Here is a 12,328-nt window from a genome sequence, read left to right as displayed (position 1 = left end):
TTGGAGTAACTGGAAGAGAGAAGGGCTCTCTCCCAAGCAGCACTGTCTGCACTTGAGGAAACGGACTCTACAGCAAACAAACTATGACTCCTCTCCTCCTCTCCCAGAGTCCTGCAACCACAGCCCCCTCTGCCTTTGGATACCTTCCTCACCCCGCCCCAGCCCAGCAGCCCTGCCCCAGCCTCCCTCTTGCACCAAGCGCTCCTGCTCAATGAAGCTGTCCAGTTGCTTGTAGTGTTGTCTTGGGCCAGTCTCTGTCCCCAGCCCAAGAGATGCTCCACCTTGGGATTGACTCACTGACATTTTGTTCCTGCTGGTAAACTATACGGAGCATTTCCTGCTATATAGTACAGAGGCCACCCCCATCGGGACACCCGGGTCTTGTGAAGAGTCCTTGCAGCACTAGTCCTCTTCCACATTTACCCTGTGATTGCCTCTTCCTGGAACCTTCCAGGTGGGAGAAGCAGGCAGGTGGCAGCACTTCCAAGGCGAACTCCTGTCCAGATTTGTGAGTCGGAGACCTACACCCACTCTCCTCCCCGTGGCCCCCTAAAAGGCAGACAATACACAGGGTATCCTTGAGGTCTAGCCCAGGGTGGCTATAGATAGGCTGGGGCTCTGATCCTCAATTTTTTCATCTATGATAATGGCCGTAACAACAGTCCTTCACTCCCAGAGCTGTTCTTAGGCAATGGGTATGAAAATGCTTTGTAAACTGTAAAGCAACAGATAGGCACCCATCAGAAGAAAAATATGTACTATTACTTCCTCCACTGGTTACTGTGGCAGACGTTACTAACCAATCAAACCATTCTTTCCATCTGTATCTGGATGCTACCACAGCATCCCCCAAATCACAGTTTAGGCCGATGGCTCCCAGCTCTGGTTGCTCATTAGAACCCCTTTGCTGACTTTTAAAATATACCAGTCAGTGCTTAGGCCCTAATTCCAGTAGCCTTACTTAATTGGTTTGGAGTAGAGGCTTAGACATCAGTATTTTTCTAAGTTCCCGGGTTATTTTTTAGTCTGTGTAAACAACTACTACTCTTGGCAGCCATGATCAAATTACCACACAGATTCACATGGTGGCCACCTTGCCTGCTAGTCATTGTCATTATTCCCTTTCCTCAGATCCCTCACTTGCTCCCAAAATTGTCCATCAAGCCCTGAGCTCTCATGCTGGAACCTGTCAAGCTGATAGCTCAGGCCCCTACCATGGGCCCCAGGGCTGGGTTTCTGAGTCTCCTGCAGGAGGCTCCAGTCTCCAGCACTTTGTTTCGTGGCTCTAGAAAACAGACTCAGAACCTAGGATAACCCTGCCCACTCGGGAGACCTCTGTGAGCCCTGGAGCATAAAGGGAGTTCTTCCCTCCCTCCTCAAATCTGCGTGATAAACCAGCATCATCTAGAGAAGCCTCCACCTCCCCATTTGGAATCTAGCCACTTCTTTTAGCCTCTCACCTGGAAAATTATTTCTGCTATCCAGCCTCGGTCCCTACTGTTGCAAAGGCAGGAGGCTAGCAAAGGCAGCAGGTGTGCATGGTGCCTTCACTGAAGAAATGGCAATGTCTGTGCCCAGTACTGAACACACACACACACATGCCTCACCTTATCAACCAAGCTTGCAAACATGTTGTTGAGCCTTATTCCACTTACCCACCTGCTAGATGGCGGTGCTGACGGGTTGATGACAGCCAGGAGTCTCCGACTCCGACCACCTCCTGGGCAGGGGCTTTTGAGCCTTGCTCTAAGTCCCAGTTACTACTCTAAATGTCCTAGATGTCAACTCAGACCATCTGTCCCTTCCTCTGGACCCTCTGTCTTCCTCTTCCATTATACTTGCTCTTCTTGCCCCAAATTCTCATCCTCTGATCCCTCTCTAGCCCAGCCCCAACCCCAGGCCTCCCTGCTCCTCCACGAAACTGAAACCCTCTTCCTTCCCCCAAATGACGTCATTAGTGTGGCTACCATGAGACTAGATGGCTGCCTATTCACTACAAAGACATTGGTTTCCCACTCACCTGCAAATGCCCTGCGCCTCCTACTCCTCCCCTGCCCACCCCAGACACAGAGCTGGCCTGGGGAGTCTGTCTGTTCATTCTCCTTACACCCCTTGCCAAGGCAGGACTGGCCATCACCATAGTGGTTCTGGAAGGTGGGATAAGAGTATGTCTGGGGCAGTGCCAATGCCACAGTCACTGAAATTCATAGCCCACCCCCACCCCATGGTGGGACCCCAGCTCACTCCTCCCTACTCCAGCCCCAGCTTCCAATACTTGTTACTTATCTTTCCATCAGAGAGGCTCAGAGTGTGGGACTCCTACCTGCTGACCCCCTCAGGAGGCCAGGCCTCTGAGCAGTGAGGAAAGGCTGGACAAATGCAAATACCTGTGCACTAAGCCCATCTTCCGATGAGGAAAGGTGCAGTCTCAGAAAGAGGCAAGGTCATGTCAGGAACACGACCGTTTGTGCATGTTCATCTGCTGAAGCCTCCAGCCAATATATGCACATGCTTTCTGGGCTTCTCCTTTCCCCCCTCCCTGCCCCTCCTCCCAGACCCTGCTCCACACCCCATTTGCCTCCTGAAAATTAACACAGATGTACAGGTTGCATGGGCAATACACAGTGATGTACTTGTGTGTGTGTGTCTGTGCTTCGTGCATTCATGAATGTACATGGTGTGCGCTCATGTGAGTGAATTGAGTTGCATGGGTGTACTTTGAATACTCAGAGACCAAGCCATCAGATTGTGCTGTTTATTGAGGATGCAACAGAGGAAGACCGTTAAGAATAAAGGAAAAGTGAGCAGTCCTGCTCTTCTCTGCTTCTGGGTACAGGCAAGTGGAGAAAAAGGCCTTGAATTGCACTTGGTCCCACTCAGATCTGAGACTGAGCTAGATGTGGGGGTGGGGACTGGGCCACTCTTTATTGTTTGTCCTTCAGTCCTCCCTTTCTTGAACATAGAACCAGCTCCTAGCATAGGCAGGAGCTATGCTAGGCCTCAGTGTGTGCAGGGCCTTGGGCAGAGGCCCAGGGAGCACAGCAGAGTAGTTAGCAACTGAGCCAGAGGCGGGGCAGAAGAGGAAAGCTGGGAGCCAGGACCTGAGCTGGTGGTGTAGCCGGGGGACCGCAGCCAAGGAGTGAATACGGTGTGTGCAGGGAGGAATTTCACCAAGTTTGGTCATCCAGGCCTTCCCAGGCTCAGGAAGACACAGGCTTGGAGAAGTGGGTGGCCAAGGCCAGCGCCAGGTGCATGGGAGCAGGACCAGCAGTGCAGAGATGGAGCTAAGAGTGGGCTGTGGGAAGTACAGTGTGGGATCCAGAGCCAGGTCATGGAATGAGGCGGGGCCCGGGGCAGTCTTCTCTACCGACTGGCTTTCTTGGAAGGGGCACTCAGGCTGGAACCCTTCCCCAGGGTGTCTTTGTAATCGCTGGCACTGCCCCGGCTCCTGCCCTCCCCACCTCTCACGCTGCACACTCCAGAGATGCAGCCGCTGCTGTTGGCCACGTAGCCGCCGCTGACCGTGCTGGGCCGGAAGCCATAGCCACTGCCACCGCTGGTGCTGCTGATGATGGCTGCAGGAGGAGCCGAAGCCAACACCCACTCAGACAGAGAGCTGGGGAGGCCTCCTTTACCCAGGGCAGACAGGGCTCTTCTTGGAGGAATTGAGGGGGGAGGCGCACACCACTCCCTCCCCCTGGGGAGAATGTACCAAAGACAGCTTCCCTCATACTCTGACCTTGGCTTGCTCAGCTTATACCCAGTCTGACTGAGTCTTGCCCCATTAATGCTCAGTGGCCCAACTCCTTAGTCCAGGTACCAATACGCCTACCTGTCCTCCTGGACACCCACCCACTGCCCTTTCTATTAGCCTTTTTGCTAAACTTTCCAGCCTCCAACCTTTCCCTCCTGCTAGCTGTCCCACAGCAGGCATCTTTTGCAAGCTATGGTTTAACTCTTTTAGCCCCGCTAAGCAATGCAGTGACCTGATACTGCCAGCTTGACCTCTGAGATCCCTCATTCTCTCACTCCCTCAGCCCTCCCTACTTCCCAACCCCAGGTCTGATTGCAGTTTGCAAACCTGACCCCCTAAGCCTCACACAGACCCATGCATCATTTTTCTGCAACATGACCCTTGTTTTCCCATGACAATAGCTTTCCCTTGCTGCCATCCCCTAGGAACAGAAAGTTAGAGAGATAAGAATGAAAGAGGCCTGGCCTGGGAGTTAGGAAAGCCGATTCTGGCCATGGCTCTGCCATCTGGCTTTGTGATCTCAGGCAAAGCTTTTCCCTCTCTGGTTCTTAGATCCCTCATCTACACATACAGGGTGTCACTAAGGTCCTTTCCAGTCTGCAGATTTTACAGTTTTAGATCAAAGCATACAAATACTTACAGATGCTGACAGGGGAGGGAAATTCTCCTGACATCCTGTTAAGGAAAGAAATAAAATAAGAGAGAGAAGTCATTCAGCTCACAGTCTCTTCAAAGCTACTGCCATCCCCAGCCTGATGTGGGTTTTTGAACCCAACAGGCACCTGTTGACATTCCAAAGTTTCTTTGATATAAATAGAGCCTGAGAAGTTTTGGAGACTACCCCCGAATCTTTGGGGTAACCAGACAACAACCCTAGTTAGACAATAGTTTACAAGAGGTGCACACATGGGGGCAGTGTATCTACCTCCCACGTGTCAGGTCCACACCCGCCTGCCCATCCCTGTAGAGCCCTGGGGAAGCTGGGGTGGCGGCCCCAGCGCACCCTCAACAAGCCCATGTTGCACGTGGACAGATGAAGAAGAGAGAACAAGAATGCCTAATAGAGTAATGGGGTTTTGCAGGGAGCAGGGTGGTGGATATTTCTAGTATGTCTGGGAAGAATGAGCAAATCTGCTTAGCTTTCCACATAGCACAGTGCCTGCCATGAAACAAGCTCTCACAGTCTATTATGAGTGGATACTCATGTCCACTCATGGTAGTATTATTAATTACTATCATTATTTCTATCCTCATCACCCCACCACTTCCCAAGAACTCGTGTCTTCTGGATTGAGATGTGTTAGGGTTTCTCCTTTGGGTCTTCCCAAACCCCTGGGGTCCTCCTGCCTGGGCACGCCCCACCTACCTGCACTCCTCGCTCTCCAGCAGCTTGCGGTAGGTGGCGATCTCCATGTCCAGGGCCAGCTTCAGGCTCATGAGCTCCTGGTACTCGCGCAGCATCCGCGCCAGCTCCTCCTTGGCCTGGTGCAGGGCACCCTCCAGCTCGTCCAGCTTGGCCCGGGCGTCCTTCAGGGCATTGTCTCCCCGCTGCTCAGCATCAGCAATGGCCGTCTCCAGGTTGGAAGCCTAAGGAAGGAATTGGTGAGGTCGAAAAACTGGGAGGAGCCACTGCGGCTATCCACATCCAAATCCCTCTGGGTCCTTAGAGAGAGGCCCATCTCCACCCTACACACCACCACACTTCTTTTGCAGCCAGAGCCCCTTCTGGGGCTGGCGCGTCCCTCCTTAGCTCTAGCCCCATTCCCTGTGTTGGATGTGTGGGTGATGGAAATCATGCAGCCCTGCCCTCCTGAGCGCCACTTTAGTTCAGCATAAAGACATTTATTCAGCCATATTGTACCAAGGGCACGAAATGAATGACAGTAATGCTCTTGAGTTGTTTAGGTCTGGGAGGAGAGATGGTTGAATATGCTGTGGCAGACGCAAGGGCAGCAGCTGCCCAGGAGCATGGCACCACAGGTGAGGGGGACAAGGAAGGGCACACCTCAGGAACAACTATTATTTGCCAAGCACTTAGTGTATGCCAGCACCACGCTCAATACTGTACATACCATTGACATAAGTTAGCTCATTTAGTCCTTGCAACACCTTGTGAAGCAAGCAGAAGTAACCTGTCCAAGGTCACGAAGCAGCTAAGTGTTAAAGCCCACAAGAGAATAGAAGGAGCACTGGACTAGGAGTCAGGAGACCTTGATTCAGATCACAGCTCTGCTACTTACCAGCTGTGTAACCCCCTTATCCTCTCTGAGCCTCAGTTTCCTCATCTGTAACAACAGCGAGGGCAACTGTTGCCTCTCAGGGTCTTGGTGAGGATGAAGTGTGATTGAAGAATAGGTGCCGCTGCCATTGTTATCATATATGTACATCTTGTGCCTCACCTACAAGCCGAGGCTATATCCTATATTCCTGGGAGCCAGTCCTTAACAAGGCGCCTTAATGGGTGCTCCCTGAGCCCATTTCTCCATCTCAGTCATTAACTCCACAGATGTTTATCAAGCTGCGACTATGTGGCAGGCACTGTGCTAGATGCTGGGGAAACAGGGCACAAAGCAGCCAGCTCCTTGCCCCCTTTCAGTCTAGTGGCAGTGTCAGTAATAACAGGAAGTGTGACAAGTACAGGGAAGCACAGGTGCAAGGAAGGCACATCGCTCGGGGGAGGTCCTAGCCCAGTGCCGAGGAGGCTTCCTAAGGAGGGGCTTCGAGGCCGAGGTCCTTGGAGTGAGTCAGAGATCAGTAGCCCCCAGGGACGTCCTGCTCCGGGTGTTTGAGGCAGCGACCTCACTGGCCTCCTCTCTTCTCCCAGGCAGCGATCTGGGAAGCTGATGTTCTCAGCAGCTCATCTCCCCTCCACTCATACTCCCCTGCACTTGACCACAGGCCAAGGCCAAGGTGCTCTCACCTGCTTCTTCACGTTCTCGATCTCTGAGCGGATTCTCTGGATGAGCCGAGTGAGCTCCGAGATTTCATTCTTGGTGTTTTTGAGGTCGTCCCCATGCCGGCCAGCTGCCAGCTGTAGCTCCTGGAACTGGGGACCCCAAAGCGCAGAGTCATGAACGTGTCGTGGGAGTGCATGTATCTCGGGATCAGAACACAACAGACACTTACCGGGACACTGCCTCTATTCTGGGCACAATCTGTCCCCGTCTGCTGCCTGCTGGCATCACCCTCCCTGGCCCCGCCTCAGCCCAGCTCACCTTGGTCTGGTACAGGGCCTCAGCCTCGGCCTTGCTCTTCAAGGCGATCTCCTCATACTGGGCGCGCACCTCGTCGATGATGCTGTCCAGGTCCAGGTTCCGGTTGTTGTCCATGGACAGGATGACGGACATGTCGCTGATGTGGGACTGGATCTGAGTGATTTCCTGCAGGGGACATAGGGAGGTCTCTCAGCTCAACCACTGTCAGAGGCCAACCACCTCCCCCACACAAGATGAGCAAATTCTGGTGATGCCATCTTGGAGGCTGTGACCCAGGGCTGTTGCCTTCCAGGGTTGTTTGCTTTGCGGCAAAGTAAGTTCCCTGCTGGGCCCAGACAGATTCCCACTGCCGTGTAGCAAGGGCCTGGCCCATTCCCTTCCCTCTCAGAGGGTGGAGACTGAGGAGACTTGCAAGGCTGATGCGGGAGATGGATGGCTAACTGAGGGGTCTCACTGAGGGCTGGGGCCTCCATGTCTCCCGCAGCCCCTAGAATAGAGTTTAACCCACCAGCCTTCCCCAGATGAACCGAGTGGACAGACAGACTTACGGCTTCAAAGAGACACCTGAAGAACTTGATCTCCTGGTCCATGGATTCCACCTTGGCCTGCAGCTCCACCTTATTGGCGTAAGCCGCATCCACATCCTGAAAGATGCCCCCACCATCCCCTGTCACTGCCGGTACAGCCAAGAAGACAGCAGCCCCCCTGCCTGGTTCCCCGCGTGAGGAAGGAGTCACTCTCTTCTCTTCACCTTGCCTTGGGAAAGGAGATAAAGGAGCAAAGGCCCAGCCCCACCCCACCCCACTCTGGGAATCTGAAGTGCCTGTGGTGTCTGAGCCGGGTCCCAGGGCTGCAGGGGAGCCCCTGAGTCTTGTCCTCCGTATTCTTCTCCGTGTTCGAACCACAGCCCCATTGGACATGCAGTCAGGCGTCCTCTCACGGGCACTCTCCCTGTCTTTTCATTCTTTTTTCTGGATAGTCTTTCATCAAGCTTTTCTCTGCCTTCACCTCACTCTTCCTGAATCAGTTTACCTCGAGAGGGGCTAACAGAGCACCTTAGCAGGCTCCGTTCCTCCAGGTCCTAGGCCAGCCCCCGGGATTCAGGGCCTGCCTTCCTCTCACCTTCTTAAGCAGCACAAACTCGTTCTCCGCTGCTGTCCGCTTGTTGATTTCCTCCTCATACCTGTGGGAATGCGAGGGCCCATTGGTTAATATCTCTCACTGAAAGCCTTTGCTTGCACAGTGCAGAGTTTGAGCAAGGAGCAGCATGTCCATCAGAAGATACAGGTGCTGGGGGCCGCAGAGTACTGGGCAGGGGTGAGTTGGGGAAGACTTCCTGGAGGAGGGAACATGCTAACCAGTTTGGAAGAATGAGACTGTTGAAGATCCAACTTGGCAAATGAGGAAGAAGCACATGGAGCGAATGCCCTGTGGGACTCTCAGAGGAAGCAAGATGTGAACTGCCCTCCCCAAATTTGAGTACAGCTTTGCAAATGACAAAGTGCTTCAACCTGCATTTTCTCAGTTACCCCTGAGAGCAGTCTTGGAGCCAGATGCACTTAACCCTCCTCTTATATGGGAGGAGAACGTGAATGGTTTCCCCTAATAGTCCCTAAACCCAGAGCCGGAGATAACCCTCTGCCCACTGCCCAGCTCTCTGGGCATTTGTCCTGAGAGTCAGGCCAGAAGCTGGAGGAGCAGAGAGCAAGTTCCAGAGTTTTGTTGGGGTGATTCTGCTTGGTATGACCAAGAACAATGCCCCCCACCGACCTCCAAAATGTTTAAGCTGGGGTGACTGCCAGGGGTCCCTCAGAGGGACAGCAGCAGTTGTCCAGTTACAGGGGTCTCCTCCTGCTCACCTCTTCTTGTAGTCCTCCACTACGTCCCGCACATTCCTCAGCTCTGAGTCCAGCCTCACCCTGTCCCCGGACAGCGTCTCCAGCTGCTTCCGCAGGTTGCTGATGTAGCCCTCGAGAATGGGCTCTAGATTGTTCTTGCAGTTGTTCAGGTCCAGCTGCTGCAGCAGCTCCCACTTAGTCTCCAGCACCTGGTTCTGCTGCTCCAGGAACCGGACCTGGAACCCAAATCCCGGAAACTGCTGAACCCCTGTGGTAATAGTCACACGTGTCTCTCACAGGGCATTGTGCAAAGCCTCTATCTGCATTTTCTCCTCACTAGAGCTGAAGGAGGTTGGCAAATCATTACTCTCTGCCACGGAGAAAACACTGAGATGCAAAGCAACTTAGCTTCTTTCCAAGGCCCAACAGTTTAAGAAGCAGTGGAGCCCGGAACTGAACCTAGACATGTGTCCCTGTAATCCGTGCATCCAATCACCCAGCGCCCACCATGGCCGCACTAACTCAGGGCATGGCTGTGATTGAAAATACCAGCAGAGAAGCCAGGATGGGTCCATCATTTTGGACAGGTTGACCATCCTGAAGAACAAAGTCTGCTCTTCATTTCAGGGCATATCAGAGCTCACTAAGGCTTGGGCCAAGGCCTTCTAGGGATTTTAAATGCCTGGAGCAGGCACCAGCTTCATCTTTGCTTATAGCCTCTCCTCTCCCTCCTTGGTCCTGCTCCCCAGAATGATCTCTACAACAAGCATGGCACATGGAACACGATGGACAGATGGAGCTCCTGATCCCATTGCAGCCCCTCACTGAGCCAGGAAACCGACCAGAAGGAGTTGTCCATACACATCTCTTGTTTGGTTTTTGGGGATGGGGAGCACAGTTTTTAAAATGTGACTTCCCTTAATCTACATGAGCACAGCTACTGCTTGAATAAGGTTGTCTTCCTCCAAATCAGAAACACAAGACATGGGAAAACTATCTAAGAATCGGTGTCGAGATGGAATTACTCTCTGAAAATTTGTCTCTAGCTCATCATCCAGCATTTGGTCTGGTTTAATCAGTCCTGAGTTTTCATGTGATCTACAAAGCTGAGCATTAACCACAGAGTAAACCCTGCATCTGAGACACCACAATACACACCTGCACTACTGAACACATCTGGATGCCAAAAGGATTTACCCGTCTTCTCTGGCTGCCTGAGGTTAAGGGACTGAGCTCTGGAGACTGAAATTATTTGGGAACTGTCCAAGCCTTTCAGCCTCCTTCCCCTCCCTCTGGGCAGACCATCTTTATAAACAAGATGTGACTGTCCTCATGTTCATCTTTCTACCCATGTCTCCAGACTTTATCCCTCAAGATTTTGACCACCTGAGCCAAGAATCAGTCCACTCCCATCCCCCAGACCCCAACCCAGAACACTTTGATCTTGCAGATATGAAAAGGCTTAGAAGAATAAGAAGCCACAGAGCCAGTCCTAGCCCCTGAGGCTGAGCCGAGGGCAGCAGGGACTCCTCCAGGCAGGAAGTGTGAGCTGCAGGAGCTAGCTAAGCTCTGATGGCCACATGACCATCTCACCCATAGGCTTTGTCCTGGGTTGACCAGTCCTTAGTGCCTGACTGTCACAGAGCCAACACACCCCTCCAGTCTCCTCCTCTGGGTCTGGAGGCAAAAGGTTGAGGGTCCAGCCTCACCCTTCCCTTTCCCCAAATGACCTTGAGAATGCCATTTACCTACATGCCTTCAGTGACTCATACAATAGGGATAATTATTTATTCTCTGCCAGAAGTCGGGGGCCTATCTGGACTGTGTTATCTCTTCAGGTCTCTAGACACCTTTGATTCCTCCCCAAAGCATCCCTCTCCCACCTTCTGGAGATAAGAAATGAGAGTCACAATCACAATCATTTTTGTAGTACTTAGTGTGTGTCAGGCTTGTGACAAGATCTTCACCTGCATTTTCTTTTATAAGCCTGACAACAACCCCAAGACAGGGGTTATTATCCCCATTTTAGAGATGAGGAGATGGAGACACAGACAGGTAAATAACCTTCCCAGAGCCACGCAGCTGGCCAGCGGTGATGCGAGAGCACTGTGGAGTCCCCTTCCCCAGTACCCTCTTCTGCCTCTCAAGAAAGTCTTCAACTGACTGGAGCAAATGCCCACAGCAGACATCGGTGAATCAGAGGGTTTGCAGTGGCCCCTTCCTGCTGCTCCTGATCCGCTGGGCAAGTGACTAGTGGGCAGGACAGCCTGCCAGGGGAGGATAGTCTTCCCTGCTTACTCTGGGTGAGACTGTCTCTCACAGGCCTTTTCTGCACACGGTCTGCAGGCCCAGCAATGGCACCAAGCTAGCCCTCAACAGGAAGGACCACATCTCTCGCTGGGAGCCCTGAGAAGCCTCTGCCAGTAGAAACTGACCTGCCTCTGTTTTGTCTCTGGAAAGACAACATGGAGAACCTTATACAGGTCACCCTGTTGATGGGTTGTGCCTACCTTGTCCACAGTAAAGGCCTCCTCACACTTAACCTCAATCTCTCCTTCTGTAACAAAACCTTATGTTCCAAGAAGAGAAGAGGAAGGCTGTTCACAGGTTCCCCAGGTCCTGGAAGACCCACCTTGTCGATGAAGGAGGCGAACTTGTTGTTCAGAGCCTTGATCTGCTCTCGCTCCTGGGCACGCACTTTCTGGATCTCGGGGTCCAGCTCCACGTTGAGGGGGGCCAGGAGGCTCTCGTTGACGGTAACCTGGTGGATCCCTCCAGGTGGGCATACAGTTGGGCACACAGGCCCCAGGGCCACACTGCCAAACATGCTGCCAGCAAAGCCACTGGCCCGGCCCCGGCCAAATCCATAGCCTCCACTCTTCCCACTGCCACTGGCCACATTGAGGGAGATGCTCCGGGCTCCCCCCAGGTTGTAGAGGCTCCGACTGCCAAAGCCCCCACTGAGCCCTTTGCTCCCTGCCCGGAAGGAGGATGAGCTGCCCCCCGAGAGCACAGCCGAGCAACCACTGAAGCCCCCCTTGGCAGCAGCTCCTGACTTGCAGGTGAATTGGCGGCTCATGTTGCTGTGGGAGACAAAGCTCAGATGCAGGAGGGAGGAAGGCAAAATCCCAAAAGGTTCTGCTAGTTGTAGTGAGGACTGGCAGGTGCCTTTATATGTGCTTGGCACTGGGGCTTGTGGATGGGCAGGCAAGAGCTTAATTCGTGGGTTTGGCTTGCCTGGGAGCAAGAAGTCATTTTCTCTATGCTGAGCTGGAGATCAAGCCCTCCCCACCTCTGAAACATTTAACCTTCAAATTGCTGGGCTTGCAAGCTTTGCTCATGTAATTTGGGTCTTATCTAATTAACCTGCTGTTAGAGTAATTTGCCCCAGGCCCCAGCCTCTCCAGGGGGATGTCACTGGCACTGTGCCATCCCTATCCCGATTAATCTTCTCTGGGTTGTTGGCTTCCTCCTGGGGATACAGCAGATGAAGACAGGATGGACTTTCCTGGACAGTTCAG

General features: G+C 53.0%; 1 protein-coding gene across 1 annotated transcript; it reads right to left on the bottom strand.

Annotated features, from left to right (window-relative positions):
- Window positions 1-2,743: 2,743 nt before the first annotated feature.
- On the bottom strand, window positions 2,744-11,954 carry LOC105474312 (keratin, type II cytoskeletal 71). Its single transcript, XM_011728885.2, has 9 exons — window positions 11,440-11,954; window positions 8,829-9,043; window positions 8,092-8,152; window positions 7,518-7,613; window positions 6,970-7,134; window positions 6,675-6,800; window positions 5,121-5,341; window positions 4,395-4,429; window positions 2,744-3,575 (listed from the first exon to the last, which is right to left on the bottom strand). The coding sequence occupies exons 1-9, from the start codon at window positions 11,884-11,886 to the stop codon at window positions 3,364-3,366; spliced, it is 1,578 nt and encodes a 525-aa protein (XP_011727187.1). The 5' UTR covers window positions 11,887-11,954; the 3' UTR covers window positions 2,744-3,363.
- Window positions 11,955-12,328: the final 374 nt, after the last annotated feature.

The sequence above is a fragment of the Macaca nemestrina genome, chromosome 10 (assembly GCF_043159975.1).
Source record: "Macaca nemestrina isolate mMacNem1 chromosome 10, mMacNem.hap1, whole genome shotgun sequence".
NCBI classification, from domain to species: Eukaryota; Metazoa; Chordata; class Mammalia; order Primates; family Cercopithecidae; genus Macaca; species Macaca nemestrina.
The sequence above is the reverse complement of the archived record's forward strand: the minus strand, read 5'-3'. Positions and strand labels throughout refer to the sequence as shown.

What these genes read in the sequence shown, in the direction of transcription:
- LOC105474312 (XM_011728885.2), bottom strand. Translation starts at nt 11,886, where the DNA reads ATGAGCCGCCAATTCACCTGCAAGTCAGGAGCTGCTGCCAAGGGGGGC. An exon ending in TCGCCTCCTTCATCGACAAG is followed by an intron (nt 9,044 to 11,439) that starts GTGGGTCTTCCA and finishes TTTGGGTTCCAG; the next exon opens with GTCCGGTTCCTGGAGCAGCA. An exon ending in AGTTTGTGCTGCTTAAGAAG is followed by an intron (nt 7,614 to 8,091) that starts GTGAGAGGAAGG and finishes GGCATCTTTCAG; the next exon opens with GATGTGGATGCGGCTTACGC.